Source organism: Gambusia affinis, linkage group LG08, assembly GCF_019740435.1.
Source record: "Gambusia affinis linkage group LG08, SWU_Gaff_1.0, whole genome shotgun sequence".
NCBI lineage: Eukaryota > Metazoa > Chordata > Actinopteri > Cyprinodontiformes > Poeciliidae > Gambusia > Gambusia affinis.
The window spans coordinates 14,006,935-14,022,500 of NC_057875.1; the positions used below are offsets into that span (position 1 = coordinate 14,006,935).

General features: G+C 36.8%; 1 protein-coding gene across 1 annotated transcript in view; it reads right to left on the minus strand.

The window, feature by feature from the left end:
• furinb (furin (paired basic amino acid cleaving enzyme) b) overlaps nt 1-15,566 on the minus strand; it is a 115,147-nt gene that overhangs the window by 92,004 nt on the left and 7,577 nt on the right. The window contains exon 2 of the mRNA XM_044124731.1: nt 8,977-9,256. Within this exon, the coding sequence (XP_043980666.1) occupies nt 8,977-9,153 (177 nt within the window). The 5' untranslated portion in view covers nt 9,154-9,256. The remainder of the gene's footprint in view (nt 1-8,976; nt 9,257-15,566) is intronic.

Here is a 15,566-nt window from a genome sequence, read left to right on the forward strand (position 1 = left end):
ATCTCCTTAATATAGTGCTCATTCAGGTGTGCTACATAATAGAGCAGTGTCAACTTCTGAATCAATAATTACTGATGTGCTATGAAGGTGAGGATAATATGACAGAAAGGTGGAGGGCATGACCAAGAAAGATTGCACCATGATGGAAAAAGACATTATGCGAATAAGCACGGTTGATTTTGATGGCTGTCATGAGTTAAAACTTTGCTCCATGAAGTGCATTAACATTTCTCCTAGAGCAACCATAACCACTCATTTAGAGGGGCGCTACAACAAGAAGGAGCTGAAATGAAAAGCATGACAAACAGCACAGTGTCGCTCTCACCACTGATTCTAGACTGCCCTGACAGCAGAGACCTATCTCACAGTTTCTGTCCACTTAGTCGAAATAGAGTGGAAAGTAAATCTTGCAGTCTTTCTCGCAGTGTATAAACATCTCTCTCTTCGTGGGCGATTAAGTGTTCCGCATTATTTTATTCTTCTCATCTTTTACTTTTCTATTCAACAACCTAATAGGTTCCTTTTTGTTCTTTTTTTAGTTTAATAACATGAGAAAAAAACACAATTTTCTGTTTATCAGTCAGTATTTAACATTGACACTGACAGTTAATGACATGATTCCTTTCTGAAATCCTGCATAATAGATTATTGCTTAAAACCTAACAAACATGAAAAAGACACTGTAATGTCTCCGCTTGTTATTCTGCCTTGCAAAGCAGACTGGAGTAGATCATGAGGATTCTTTGCTCACGTATAGGTTGAATCAGAAATTATTATGAATGATTATTTTGAATCAAAAATTTATTTTCAAATCAGATCGTGGCCCCAAAAATCTGAATTGAATCATGAGATTGTAAAAATTCCAAAATGTACTAATTTACCTGTCATTTAGGGTTGGACTTTCTGCTGACATTTGAATGTAAAACCATATTTTTGTATCTGAACCCACAAGAGAAATAACACCCCTATTCATAGAATAGCACCAAATGCACAGAGGTTCAAGAAACCATGAATCTGATTTTGTCGAGAACACAAGGACTCTTGTTTTGAAGAAACACAAAGAAGGAGAAATTCTTTTGTTCAGTCTTTTCCAATTTTCTTCTCTTGTATGTTGACAGCTGAAAAAACACTGGCTTGTAGCAAGGCGGTAAAGAAAAAAATGTAGACATAGTTCTGAGTGGATTTCTGAAGTTCAACTGAAGATTGAACTATAGGAAAGAATAAATTACATCATTACAGGTAAATAACTCGAGGTGCAGCTAAAATCTAAGAACATATTTTATTGGTATATTTACACATACTAAATTTTACTATTTTACCAAGAACATTTCTGTCAGTGAAAATTTGGGAGCTATACTGAGAGACCAGTGTGGTTGAGGAGGAATTATATTCTTAACTCTGAGCAGATGCAAAGGCCTAATACAACAAACATCCATCCTCAATATACTCACATTCATCCAGGGTAAATAATAGCAAGATTAGGAATGGGAGCAGCTCTACAAAAATCTTCCTGAAAAGAAAAGACTTGAATAAAAGCAGAGAATACACACACACACACACGCGCACACACACACACACACACACACCACTGGTCCCATATCTCAGAGGCACACAGAGCCTCCTACCATTTTTCCAAACTCCTTATTTATTCTCACTGCTCTTTCCCTCATTGAGAAACCTTTTCAGTGCCTTTCTTCTAAACATCTATTTGCAGAAATTCAGACTTATAACCTAAAGCCATGAGAATAAGAAGCATGTATTGCTTGGATTTCATAGGTCAAAACATAAACACAATTTTTTGGAATCCTTTAAGTAATAGCTTCTGTGGCTTTCAGTGGAAACTCCATTTCTATGACACATTTTGGAACGACCTAAAAGGCTCATCCGTGCAAGCTTGATATGTTCAACAAAACCGCTTCTAAAAATGAAGATGACGGTGTATTCTTCAGTCATGGACATAATAATAAAGAAAGTACCTGGGTAGATGAATTGCAAAAAGCAAGAAAGGGAAATTAGACTAATGCAAAGGAAGGTTATTTCATGGTTTTGATAATTAAAAGATGAAACATCAAAAAAGGCGTTGAGTACATGTAAATAATGAATGATTATAAAACTATGCAAAGTTTCAGCTTCTCTTAAATGCAGCTGACATGCAATGCCAATCTTATATAGGTGTTAAAATAATCTGCATTTCTAATGGGAAGTTACTGTGGTGTTGGGATGTTGAGATGATTTGTATCAGCAAAAAAGTGACACCTTTCCTCTAGCACTGGAGAAAAGCTGCTAGAAATATTACACTGCCACGTTTTTCCATGGCAATCTAGAGTGATGCTATGAAGTCTTGAACACACTGGCATTTCTTTTAACCTCAGAACAAATCTAATATGACCAAAAACATTAGCATTTTACAAGAGAATAAAAACATGATTGGTCAGAAAGAACTTCTTTAAATTAAACTAAATGTAATAGTAGGCGGCTGCACAGTGGTTCAGTTGGTAGAGATGTTGCCTTGCAGCAAGAAGGTCCTGGGTTCGATTCCCGGCCCGGGGTCTTTCTGCATGGAGTTTGCATGTTCTCCCTGTGCATGCATGGGTTCTCACCGGCTTCCTCCGACAGTCCAAAAACATGACTGTCAGGTTAATTGGTCTCTCTAAATTCTCCCTAGGTGTGAATGGTTGTGTGTCCTGTATGTCTCTGTGTTGCCCTGCAACAGACTGGCAACCTGTCCAGGGTGTACCCCGCCTCTCGCCCAGAACGTAGCTGGAGATAGACACCAGCAACCCTCCCGACCCCATTAGGGACAAAGGGTGAACAGAAAATGGATGGATGGATGGTCGTCGAGCTGCACATGTTAAGTGATGTCATAATTTGATGTTGCAATATAATTTTTTTTCACCTGTGTCAAAAAAATCCACCAGTATTACTGTAAATGAGACAATATGGCACACCCCTAGTGATAGCAGGTGTTCACTAATAATAGTTTTTGCAAAAGTTCAGACTTCCTGAGTAAAATTATCTAAACTTTTTCTTGCACTGCATTTTAAGTGCCCAAAAAAAATCAAAAGTTCTTTGATGTTTCTAACTCTCCACCTGTACAATATTTCATATAGGATAAAAGTCATCCTTATCTTGCTTTCTAAAACACCCTGTCTGCATATCTGAGGCTTTCTTTTCCAGAAACACACAACTCTTCTGTTTTCCCCACCCCGTTCTGCTGGCTCTAAATTTAACATGAGCAAAAGCATACATAAAACATTTAAATACGTAACATTTTCTATGTCGTCTTTGTTGTAGTTGCTTTTAAGATTAGGCCTAAGTGATTAAAAAGTAATTTCTTTCAGTTATTATTTACAATTTACACCAACATTGCCCTCTTTAAAAACAGTTTTTGAAGGAGACTTGCAAAAAAAAAATAAAAAAATCTTTTACTCAAGTTTCACGTCCTTTATTCAAGCGCTGCAATTGTTCCATTTTTTATTTCTCTATTCAATATGCAAGCCTAAGAACAAAAACAAAGCTTCTGAAGCTCTAACTGACATTACATGTTATAATCATGGTGTTTATTGTTTGATCTGCTGTTTCATTAGTTGTTCAGTCTGTATTTATAAGGCATATTAGCGTTGAATGAAATAAACAAAAACAGCTGGCCGGATAAAAGATTTAATGATAATTGGAAGGAAACGATGCAGCGAGAAAAAATAAAATAGGCCATGACCTGTCAACCCAAGAGTAGGAACATGAGTATTTTTTAAATCACAACAATAAACACAGTCACTTCACATAATTACACTATTTATTTCTGCTATTTTACATAGTGATAAACAGAGCAAAGTTTTAAGATGCAGTGCTTTAAAAGCAGTTATGATTAACGTTAAATTTATTGAAAGTAGCATCTGGTATTTAATGTCAGCTTGATCTTTTTTTATATTAATGGTGAAACAAAATTTAGGATCCAGTTCCAGAATTATATCATCTCCACCCTATTTCACTCAAGCTTCATTTTACTTATAACCCAAAAGGTCATAGGAACTAAAACTGAGACCAAGAAGATTCAAGATTTGCTTAGAATACATCAAACTTCACACTTTGGAGAATAATGATTTGAATAAATGTAAAACTTTCACTTTCTGTTGTCTTTTGTGAAGGCAAAAGTAAAACAGGAGAGAAAAAAGAATGAATAAACATTTACATCTGACCGAATAACCTGCATTACTGCAGCTGTGCTATGGCGTGGGCTATTTTGTGTTTCCATTTTTACATTATTCTCTTAGCACCATTATAATACATTAGCACTTCAGCAAACTCTGTCTCCTGAAATTCATCGCTGCCCCTGGCAAAACTGCACGGCTTTTCTTCAGAGTAGCATTCCCTTTTTTAGCTTCAGAGTCATGTCTGAAACAAAGAACAAATTCTGCAGATGGAAGCATTGCTAGTTAGTATGCTGCAATACACTGGATGAGTAATGATGGTTTATATGAGCAAGAGTAGAGTTTGCAAGTTGAAGAACATGAATCTCTGCACAGGTATCCACTGGAGAGAAAATAGCAGTCGGGTCACATGGAAACAGAGAATGCTGTTAAATCTTTGACCGTTACTACATGAGGTGATGCTGACAGAAAGCTGTACTTTTTACAGCTTAAAGTGCTTTTTTTCCCCACAGAAAATGATCTATCAAATGAAGATGCAACTAGTTATAACTATGTCTGATAATTTGTGATAAAAGCAGTTTACAGTTATTCTGCATAATTTTTTGGTAGCTAATTTCTATGTTAAATAAATTGTATAAAAACACCCATGAGGTTGAATTGCCTCTTTTCTGATTTGACATTAGTTAAAGTATGCTTATTTGTATTTATTCCCCACAGCTAAGTAAGAATGAATCTCTTAACACAGTTTACAAAAATGACTCACATAGATTGTCTTTAGAAAGCTGATTCCATAGGAAAAAATAAATCTCTTCACAAAGAACAACCCTCCACATTTATCTAAAGCTTATTTATCTAAAGTCCCACATGTGCTTCTGTCAGCACAAATCAGGACAATGATCCTGTATCCAGAGCTAAAATGGAATAGTTTAGATAAATGTTCGGATCCATATGTTACTATGGCCCAATACATAAACAAAAGAAATATCTAAATGAACATCCGTGGCACGTCGATAGTTCAAGAATGGTCAGTTGATGTAGGGTCTCCAATAATTGCTGTTTATGAATGAATGATGTTCATCCAGTTTGACTAAGCTTGAACTATTTTCTGGATGTTCAAAATTGATAGAGTCACGCATCAAAAATAATGGCATCTGTTCTTGCAGCAAAGGGTAGCTATACAAAGTACTGAATTCAAATGCAGGTCACTCTTTTCAAAGTTTTATGTGTGTAAAAAAAAAAAAAAAAGAAATCAAGTCAATGGTACTTTATCAGCCAATTACACAATTCTCTACTGTTTCTGTTGTTTTGTCACACAAAATCCCCAAACTGACACAGAAGTCTATGTTTGCTGTGTGACAGAATTCGAAAGGGCTCAAGAGGCATGAATACAAGACACAGCAGCTATAAGCAGAAAGAGACTTGTAGATCAAGATGTTGAGGGGTGAAAAAGAGGCAAAGAGATGAAGAGATTTAAAAGGCTCTGATAGACGTTGACTCAGTGATTCAGTCAGTCAACGCCCACAGAGCATGCCCATTCTCATGAAAACAATGATTCTGAGTCAGCTCACCAAGAGCAAAACATGACATTTCACTGTAAACTCTGGTCTGTTTTAGAACTTCCTACGCAAACACAACAAACTTATGAAAAAAAAATATTGATCATATTACAAGGAAACAGATATAATGATGTTTTGTGACAACTTGTTAAATGCTCCTGACCAGTAGGTTGTCTCGATGACATTTAAACCCAATTTCTGGGATTCAATACATTCACACACTAAAAATGATGAAAATATACTTTATGCCCTCTGAAATCCATGTGAGGGAAATTAAGCCAAAACATAAAGACAATATCTGTGGATACAGAGGGGCACACTGAGAAAAAACAAAACAAATTATAATTATAAAATATTACATATTTTTAGGAACTACTGTGAACAAATAATGAGTGAAACGGTGATCCCATAATCACATTAGCAATAAAAATCCCATTACCTTCTCATTATACATCAGCCTCTTTTCTCTCCTCAAGTGTCTTTCACAACAAGCATCAAAGATGATGGGGAAATGAAGAAGCCATCTCCCCTTTAAACACATAGCTCTACAAATCCTCACCTAACCCATACCCCCATATAACCTTCCAGTACCCAGAGCACAAGAAATGCACACAGTCTATAAATCATCACTGTTCATCCCAGCATCCACTTAGGAACTAGGTTCTAAAATCTACTTATTTCGTTTCTCCTGTATAACACACATTTTAAGATAAGAACATACAGAAATTAGGCATCCAAGTTGAAAGGTCCTTGATGTCTAGCTGGGGTGGAATGTGTAAGTTGTTTGTGATTCAGAAACAGCAAATCGTCTTAAAGCATCACTAATTAACCAAGAAGACAAAAATCTAAATGTAATCTCACAGAAAATGGACAGAAGATAGGGGCTGTTTGTGGTTTGGTTAAAAGAAATAAACAGAAAAATGCATTGTTTGTATATAAAGTGATTATACAAGAAGAGCACAAAAATAAACAAGAATTGTGTGGGGTATCATAGTTCATAGATATTTTTTGTCTTTAAAACAACTGCATTGATCATAAGAAAATAAATTTAAGAATTTAACAGAAAAAAATCACTTTTTGTCAAATCGTTAAGGATTTAAAGTATTTAACACTTAAGAGGAGAGGAGCGCATTTTGCGACTGACACAAATTTCTTTATGTCCAATCTGTTATTAGTCACTATGGCAACTGCTTAGAAAGGGATCAGGAGATTAAAACACCCAAGAATAGCCTTCACATAATAAATAAGATAATTTGAGGGAAAATTTATTTTTCTGGGCTGTTTGTTGAAAAATCCTCTTTAGCTAAGGTGGGTAGAGGAGGAAATGCTGAATCCGTTCTTATTCTTAAAACGCAGAAGTCTGCTCACTGGTGTATGCAGCACTCAGGCAGCTCAGCAGAGACGCATGCAAATGAACTTAAGTCTCGCGAAGAGCAACAAGGGAGGTGGAAACCAAACAGCAACTTGCTGTCAAGTACTGAGTACAAATATGTGAAAGTTTAGCTTGGGGAGCATTTTGATATTCAAGTGAATTTAATAACATGCTACTGAGAGTACCGCTTCTCCCTCAGCATCTTCACCTATCCTGGTTATTGTGTTCCTGTTGGGTATCGAAAAACTGTGACATCATTTTTAATTAATTAGAATCACCTAAGAAAAACAACAGAAAGAGAGGTTTAAGTGCTCTAAATAAAACCATGTTTACTACGAACAAACCTAAAATGCTTCCTTCCCATTCTGAACAACACAATTATCTGTCTTTTTTTTTGTAAATACAATCGTGAAGAGTTAGTGAATCAGGAATGCTCCAGTTAAGCTCGCAAGAACAACAAGAGGTTACACTTCAGCAATGTGCAGAGAAATGGAGCAGAACAGCCTGGAGGTTTTCGTACTAGAGTCTTGGATGCTCAACTTTTCATGTCCAGCAAACTGTAACCACTAAATTGCTCATTGTTTAACTTTATGTCATTATCACAAGTAATACAAGAGGATCTCAATAAATTACCCTATTATAGGAAAATAGCTTTAGTGATTTACATAATTTGATCCAGAACATGAAACTTAGAGCACTCACGAAGCTTAAATTTGTTGCACATTTCAAGTCATTGTTCATATTTTTTATGGATATGGCATTAATTACTGCATCTGTGTGGTGTGGTATAGAGGCAATCAACCTGAGGCTCAGCTGAGGGGTTGCTTTATTAATGACCTTCAACTGGTCTGCAATGTTGGGTCTGGTGTCTCTTGTCCTCCCTCTTGACAATGCTCCATAGAGTCTGCGGAGTTTAGGCTAATCTGCTTCTCATGAAGGCAGAGTTACACTGTGGTGCCTAAATCAGGTATTGGCACTTTTAACAATGTGGGTAGCTGCCAAAACCCCAATGGAATATGAATCAGCATCTCCATGAAGCATGCTAGCACAGAAAAAGCATGTAGTGTTTTAAAATTTTCTGGTAGATAATCTTTGACTTCATAACATACAGTGGACCAACATCAGATGAGGACATGGCAACCTAAATCACCACTTACTGTGGAAACTTTATACTATATCTGAAATTCTGTGCTCTCCACATGCTGGGAGCTTGATTTCAAAATTAACTTTTATTTGAAAAGACCACTGAACAAAAGTAGCAATCATGTTTCTCTTTATCCCTGTTGAGATGCTTTCAAAATGATTTCCAGTTCAGAAATTGCTGAAAACCAGGACTGCAACAGTGGTAGTCCATGTTTGTGTGTTTACTCCTATAGCACTAACTCCAGCTACAATCCATTCCCTTCAAAACATTCCCAAACTCTTGGTTGTGTATCTTTTTTCTTAAAGCTTTTTATCCTTCCACTCAATTTTCCATTATTGTGTTTGTCTACAGTTCTCTCAGCAGTCAGTGTGCAGAGTATCAATGAAGGTTTGCTGGAAAACTGTTGAATTGTTTTGATGGTGTAGTGCATGACAATTTTTGTATTAAGAGTGCCTTTTTTCATCTTTTGGACATTTGCATTTTTTAAGGGAGAGATTTCTGGATTTTTGTAGCTGTAAGCCAAAAGCATCCAAATATTTCAAACATATCACTCTGTGTGTAACAATCCCATTAAAATAACAGTTCCACAGTTTGAACTGAATTACTGAAATGAATTATGAATGAACTTCTTCTTAATTGATATGCACCTATGCTGCTGGGTGTGCATATAAGACAGATTACTGAAGACACTTCCACACAGAGCATTCACTGTGCAACCACCTAGAAATACAGAATCTTGGTATGAGCAAAACTTACGTTGCCTTGGTTGATGAAACCATGCTCTCTGGCGATGCGGTCAGCCTCCCCTGGGCCCCCATTGATCTGGACAGCCCATGTGTTGGTGAAAATCTCGGCAGCATCAATCCACTTCAACTCGGCTGTCAGAAGGACAAGACCTGTCCACACAATTGGCAGAGCCACCCGGGCATCCATTAAAAGGAGAACTCCTCACAGGGTGGACTGTGTGTTGGTCTGAAGCTGCTTCCCAGGCAGAGTTGGGCTGCTCTACCTTACTGCAGCAAAGTAGAGCAGTGGCCTAGAGAGGAGAGGACAGAACAAGCTATAAACAAAAACATGGCCTTCCAAACTGGGTCAGTCTTGGGCAGTAATATAATCTTACAGATGACAATCAGACTCAAGCAAAGACTAACTGGGGATCACCCACACATCTTATTATTCACCTTAAGAAGCTTCTTGTCCACTGTAAGACTATGAGAAAGAAAGACTTTCATAAATATGCAAAATATTAATATTAGATCAGAACAGAAAAAAAAATCTGCCGCAACCAAAAATTATTTTTCTATTTCACTTTATGTTCCAGAGACAAGAAATGGTAATGTATGATAATCATATACAGCAAGCATCTTGCTGCAGTACAGCAGCAGCGCCAAGCAAACTCATACTGCTAATGGCAAAAAAAAATAAAAAAATAACCGAACTTCTGGAATATTACTTATTAGGTTTGGTAAGGTCATGTTCAACATTTTCTAACTGAACAGTAAAATAAAATGTCAGATTTAAAAAAAGAACCATTATTTGAACAGAAGTTCAAACAAAAATCTGTTCAGCTTTGACTACTCTGCTGTCATTTGATTTGGCACTCTTCGAGTCAGATAAAAGAAGTCCTTAAAAAAAGACTTTGGGGTACGTTGGGGAAATTCCTGTATCTTGTGGATATCTGCAAAACAAATCATGTCAATGTTAAAAAATGACCGACAGTGCAAAACATTCCTGATGCTATCAAAAAGCATCATTATGCCAGCAAATTGGTCAAGCTGCAGACTTGCAGTCCTTCCACAACACATTGGCGAATGAGTTATTTATTTTTCACAAACATACAGGACTGACCTACACCCACAATAACTGCTCTCATCCAGGTGTCTTGTAAATATCCTTGACAGATTGACAGCTACACACTCAGATGAATATCTTGTGTATGAATTTGTTTATTTAAGTATCTCTTGTTAAGTCTGCCTAGGTTGAATGCCTGTAAATACGTGTCTCTCTTACAAGTACAATCTTAATTGCTAATGTAGTAATTCATGGTTAGTTAACTGGCTATCAATATGTCTGAAAGTTTGTTTCTTTTTATTCAAAAGAATCATTACATGCCTAAGAATCTTCTACAAGGATACATTGTTTACTTTCTTCTGTACAGAGCCTAAAAACACATTTTCCATAGTTGTTTTCTGATTTGCTGACCAGACCATCACAAAAGCCAACCAGATGAGTGCAGTAAGCTGTATGTATTTGAAATATATGTTTTTGAATGCATCATATGTTTTGCTAATTGTTTACTGTTTGTGAGAGTTTTCTTTTGATTTCACTTTACTTCTCCGATGTGCTCAGCATTTTTGGATGGAAGGACGGATGGATGCTTCTTTGCTACATTATGAATTCTTGATTTCTGTGAGCGGATGAGGAAAAAAAAAAGTGTTTGTCTTTCAGCTCTTGTGAGAGATAAACTTTCCCCTCACTGTTAAGTCATTTTGAGCTCATCAGCTGGCTGTGCAGGGAGGAAAATATTGTCTTCCTCTTTGGAAAAAAAGCAATATTTGAGCCGTTTTAAGCATTTGAGGCACCAAAGAACATGTCATTCAAAACTGCTAGGATGATTCACATCTGCAGGGAGAAAACCAATTGTATTTACCCATGGACCAACTGTCTCAAATCTGCTACTCCTACTACTACTACTAATAATAATATTAATAATGAAAAATAATTGATTTTATTTAAAAACAATAAATGATTGTCAAAAAATACACCTGTGTGAGTTAAGAAGAATAGGCTAATCTTAAAAAAGTTTTCAAATCAGATTAAAGTTTACCAATTGCTTTGAAAGTTGCTATAGCCTTTTGTAGAGGCAAATATGACCATTCACAATTTGGTACCAGCTTGTTCAAGCCCCAGTTGTTCTCCTCAGGGAGAAGAAAAAAAGTTAAACTAATTTATATCTCAGTAGTTTAATGACACTGATCTAGTAACTACACAATCATTTGGGTTTTCCTTGTCTTCCACCATTATGCATCTGTTCGAATAATCACAGTCTCTTTAGATTGCCTTCTGGCTTCCTGTTTTTTGCTGACTCTTTGTTATATACCAAGATGCAGAGAAAAGAGCAGGATATGTGTTTTTTAGTGGGAGCGTGAAATTAAGTAAGCACAAATCAATACGCCAAGTTGTGCTTTTTGTCTCCTTTTTTAACTTATGTACATCAAAGGACCTGCAAAAAAAACCAAAATATTTTATGTTTCATCCATTTAATGTGTATATTATTATCATACACTAAATGGTAATGGATGATAATAATATACACCATACCCCAAGAGTTCCAAGCAAATCCATGATATTAATGGCAAAAGGAAGACAAAGGACCTCTAGATAGAAGTGGACCAATGTATCAATGCTGAAATTAAATAGTTATTCATGTAGCACTATCTGATAATTTTAGATGTCAGTACTGCTGGTAGTTGAAAAACAATCTTATACAGTACCCTCCATACTTTTGCTACTCTGGAAATAAAGATCTGCAAAAAGCCTTAAAACAAATTCATTTTTCTGAAGCTCTCTCTCTCTCTCTCTCTCTCTCTCTCTCTCTCTCTCTATATATATATATATATATATATATATATATATATATATATATACACACACAGTTAGAAAAATAACATGAGATCCTTTACCTAGCCTTGTTTATTAAAATTGACTTATGAATGGGTGATTAGCCTTTGTCTGTTTTATTTATTTAATTTTCTAATTTATTCATGTTTTCTCTTTGGGTGTATTTCGAATGCAAAGGACACAAAGACTGAAAAGAAAGGGTAATAGAGAAAAAAGAAAAGAAAGGGAGAGATAGGAATAGAAGAGGGAGAATACAAAGACACAAAGAATCTGGTTGTACACCTAGGAACGAAAACATAATTAAACTGAGAAACTCCGCCGACAAACATGTACCTATGATAATAACAATGTCACTGAAAAGCACACAGTAATAATTAAAACAAGATGTATTTAGTGGCAACTGAGTTCTTGAACACCTTAATTCATACCCGAGTGAACATCATTGTCTATTTCATACAGATTAACACCGATCCGCCTTTCGCTCATTTTTTCTGTTTAGATGAGTGGCAAAGCTCATTTTTAACCCAGTGAAATAAGAAGTCAAAAATGGTAAATGGCTTGTACTTGTATAGTGCTTTATCAATTCCAGTGGACCACAAATAGCTTCACACAACATTCAGTCTTTCACCTTTTCATGCACACATTCACACGCTCATAGATAACAAATCTAAAACATTGTAAAATATGCTTTGGTTACCTTCATTTAGCATTTATTTAGCAGGAATTTTTGGATATGCCAATAATTGTGCCACTGGAGAGTTTGAAGAAAGCTAGGGAAAAATAACATATTTAATCAAGGGCAGAAATACATTGCTTGAATTAAGACTGAGTCGAGGCCTAGAGGTAATTTACACAATCTATGGGAAAATTTTAAATTTATATTTGAGTGAGAAAAATGTTATTTTTGAAAAAGGTTGGTGCGAATTTATATCAAACAAACGGTAGACAAGACTTTGCTGGGGAATTCTTATGAGTAGTACTGTGGCTTGGTTCAAGGTTTATCAGGTTTCTTTTGAAACAGGTCCTGTTACTTCAGCATTGTCACAAAATGAACAAGGACATATCACAGTGAGCAGTGATTTATTCATGTTTCATTTTATTATCTGGACCAACTTTTCTTTTTATTTAATTTTGTCAATATTCATTTCATATATCCATCCGTCCAGATGGATATCCATTGGAGAAAACACATCTTAGCTGCATGTATTCAGGATCTCATTTTTCAGCTCAGTAAATTATTTTGTAAGTTTAATATTTGGCCAAATGGCTCAGCTCTTCCTTAACCTTGACATCTTGAGTAGAGAAATGTTGGTATTACTGCACGCAAAGCTTCAAGACGTCTATCCATCTCTCACTTCACCCTACAATGAGTCATAGACAAGATAATCAAATGTCTCTCTATGAGGAAGAAACTGGCCCCCAGCCTGAAGGGAATGGGTCCATCCTTTTCCAGTTAGGAACTATGGCTTCAGACATAGAGCATCACCACCTCAGACTTACTACTCAAGCAGTACAGCTCAGTGTACACCGAAGGTCAATGTTTCACACAACATCTGCAAAAGACAAAGAGAAGGGCCCAAAGTTTTTAAACCACTCTACGAACTGCATCTAACACAGAACCAGAGACAAGGGGCAGCCATGAGAGTGACCAACCCACCCTGAAAATTAGATCAAATTAGTCCAAAGAATGTGAACACAGCTCTTTCTTGCTTTGGGTCTAAATAGACTGGAAAGCTCTTAAAAGCTACCCCATATTCCTTCTGCAGCATCTACAAAATTAGTTTAAGAGACATGGTGTTAAGGCTTCTTCAAATCCACAAAACACATACAGAACAGTCAACCAAACTGATGACCCTCTCAGCCTCTATGGCAGGAAAATTCTAGTCTATCTTTCCATGACAATACTCTTCCTAAATCTGGCAGTCTCCTTTCCAACAGAATTGGAGTAAACTTCCCCATGAGTTCCTGAGTATTATGATTCTGTGATTACTGGAACACACTCTAGTCGACCTTGCTTAAATATTGTGACCGACACTTCACATTACTTCCAGTACTGTATACAAGAGGTGTGCCAGCCAATGATGCAGCCCAAAAATATATTTCACTGAGCTCTACAAGACTAGCTGTGGAACTGCACATCTACTGAGCTTATCAAACAAACTGCTTCTCAGTCCAGTGCTCCAAAGAGTGTTGTAGGTGGCGTAATGGAGAAATGTCATCATGATGACATGATAAAAATGAGGTCCGAAAGAAAAAGAGCGAAAGGAAAAGGAGAGACAGAGACCCAATTTCAAACGGTTAAATCGCAAAGTCAAACTTCTCTTAAGTCCCGTTTGATAGATATACAGCATCTTTACAACAACTGAAAACAACAGGTATAGTGGTATAAAATGGCACTATGTGTACAGAAAATACATACCGTATTTTTCGGACTATAAGCCGCTACTTTTTTCCTATGCTTTGAACCATGCGGCTTATAGCCTGGTGCGGCTTGTCTGTGGATTTTTCTTCAACCGCCAGGGGGCGGGCTCTTTAGCAGGAAGTGAATCATCGGAAGTCAAAATTGAAAATCAAAGAAGAAAGTGCTAATTTTCATTTAGAACAAGCACATGCTAGCACTAGGCACGACAGAGAAATTTCATCAAACTCATATGATGCAGCTTTTTAAGTTGAGGGCTACCAATCCGGCGGTACAGGAAGGAAATAGAGCCGCTGCACGTAAGCTCGGCGTGAACGAAACCATGGTTCGGCATTGCAGACGGAGGGCTGCGCCTTAAGAAATCTAGCAGATTTATTACAACTCTGCCCTCTGCTGCAGAAAATCGAGAGCAGCGGAGATACCAGCGGCTTATAGCCTGGTGCGGCTTATATATGTACGTTTCCAGTTTTTTTTCAAAAAAATTTTAGGTGCAGCTTATAGTATGGTGTGCTCTATAGTCCGGAAAATACGGTAATACAGACCCTTTAACTACCTAAGGGGTCTAGTAAACTGCATCCTCCACCATTGCTTTTAGAAAATGTTGGGCATATAGTGCATAATTATAAGAATATTGCCTAGCAATAAGGTGAACAATGTCGCTTCATTAAGCCGCCCCAGTTAAATGCTGTAGCTGATCAATATATATAGGATCCTTCTAACAATGAACATACCCTCTTCTCCCATTTTCAAAGACAATTATACAACTTTCCACAGTGTTCAGAGGAGTAAGTCACAGACTGCATCTGTGGGTTTAAAGATACATTTGGAAGTGGGTGTGTAATTTAAGTGCATCAGGAGAGGTGCTGGAAACATAACTAGAGGCTGTCACTCTTCCTCTGGAGTAATTCTTCTGAGCTCATTAGATGGTGTGTTGGAGCCACACAAACAGCGGTCTGCTGACACTGAATAGAGGGAGAAATACATAGACGGAGAGGAAAAGATGAGCATCTCTCCCCTCAAACTGCATTGTGGAATATAACGAGCATATCAAAACAAAATAGTTAAAATTTTATCTCTCAAAACACTGTCATGAGAAGAGGCAACAAGAGGCCGCTTGCTCCTACAATATACATCAAAGATCTAAAAATGAGATAAAACTTCAACCTTCAAACCACAGGAGAGCTGAAGGGTTTCAAACTGAACTCCAGTGGAAATACATAAATCAGTTGCACAACCTCTGTCACGAACAGTGCAATGCAGTAGTGAATTTGGCTGTAAGAATGCAGGAGTAGAATAAGTGACCTGC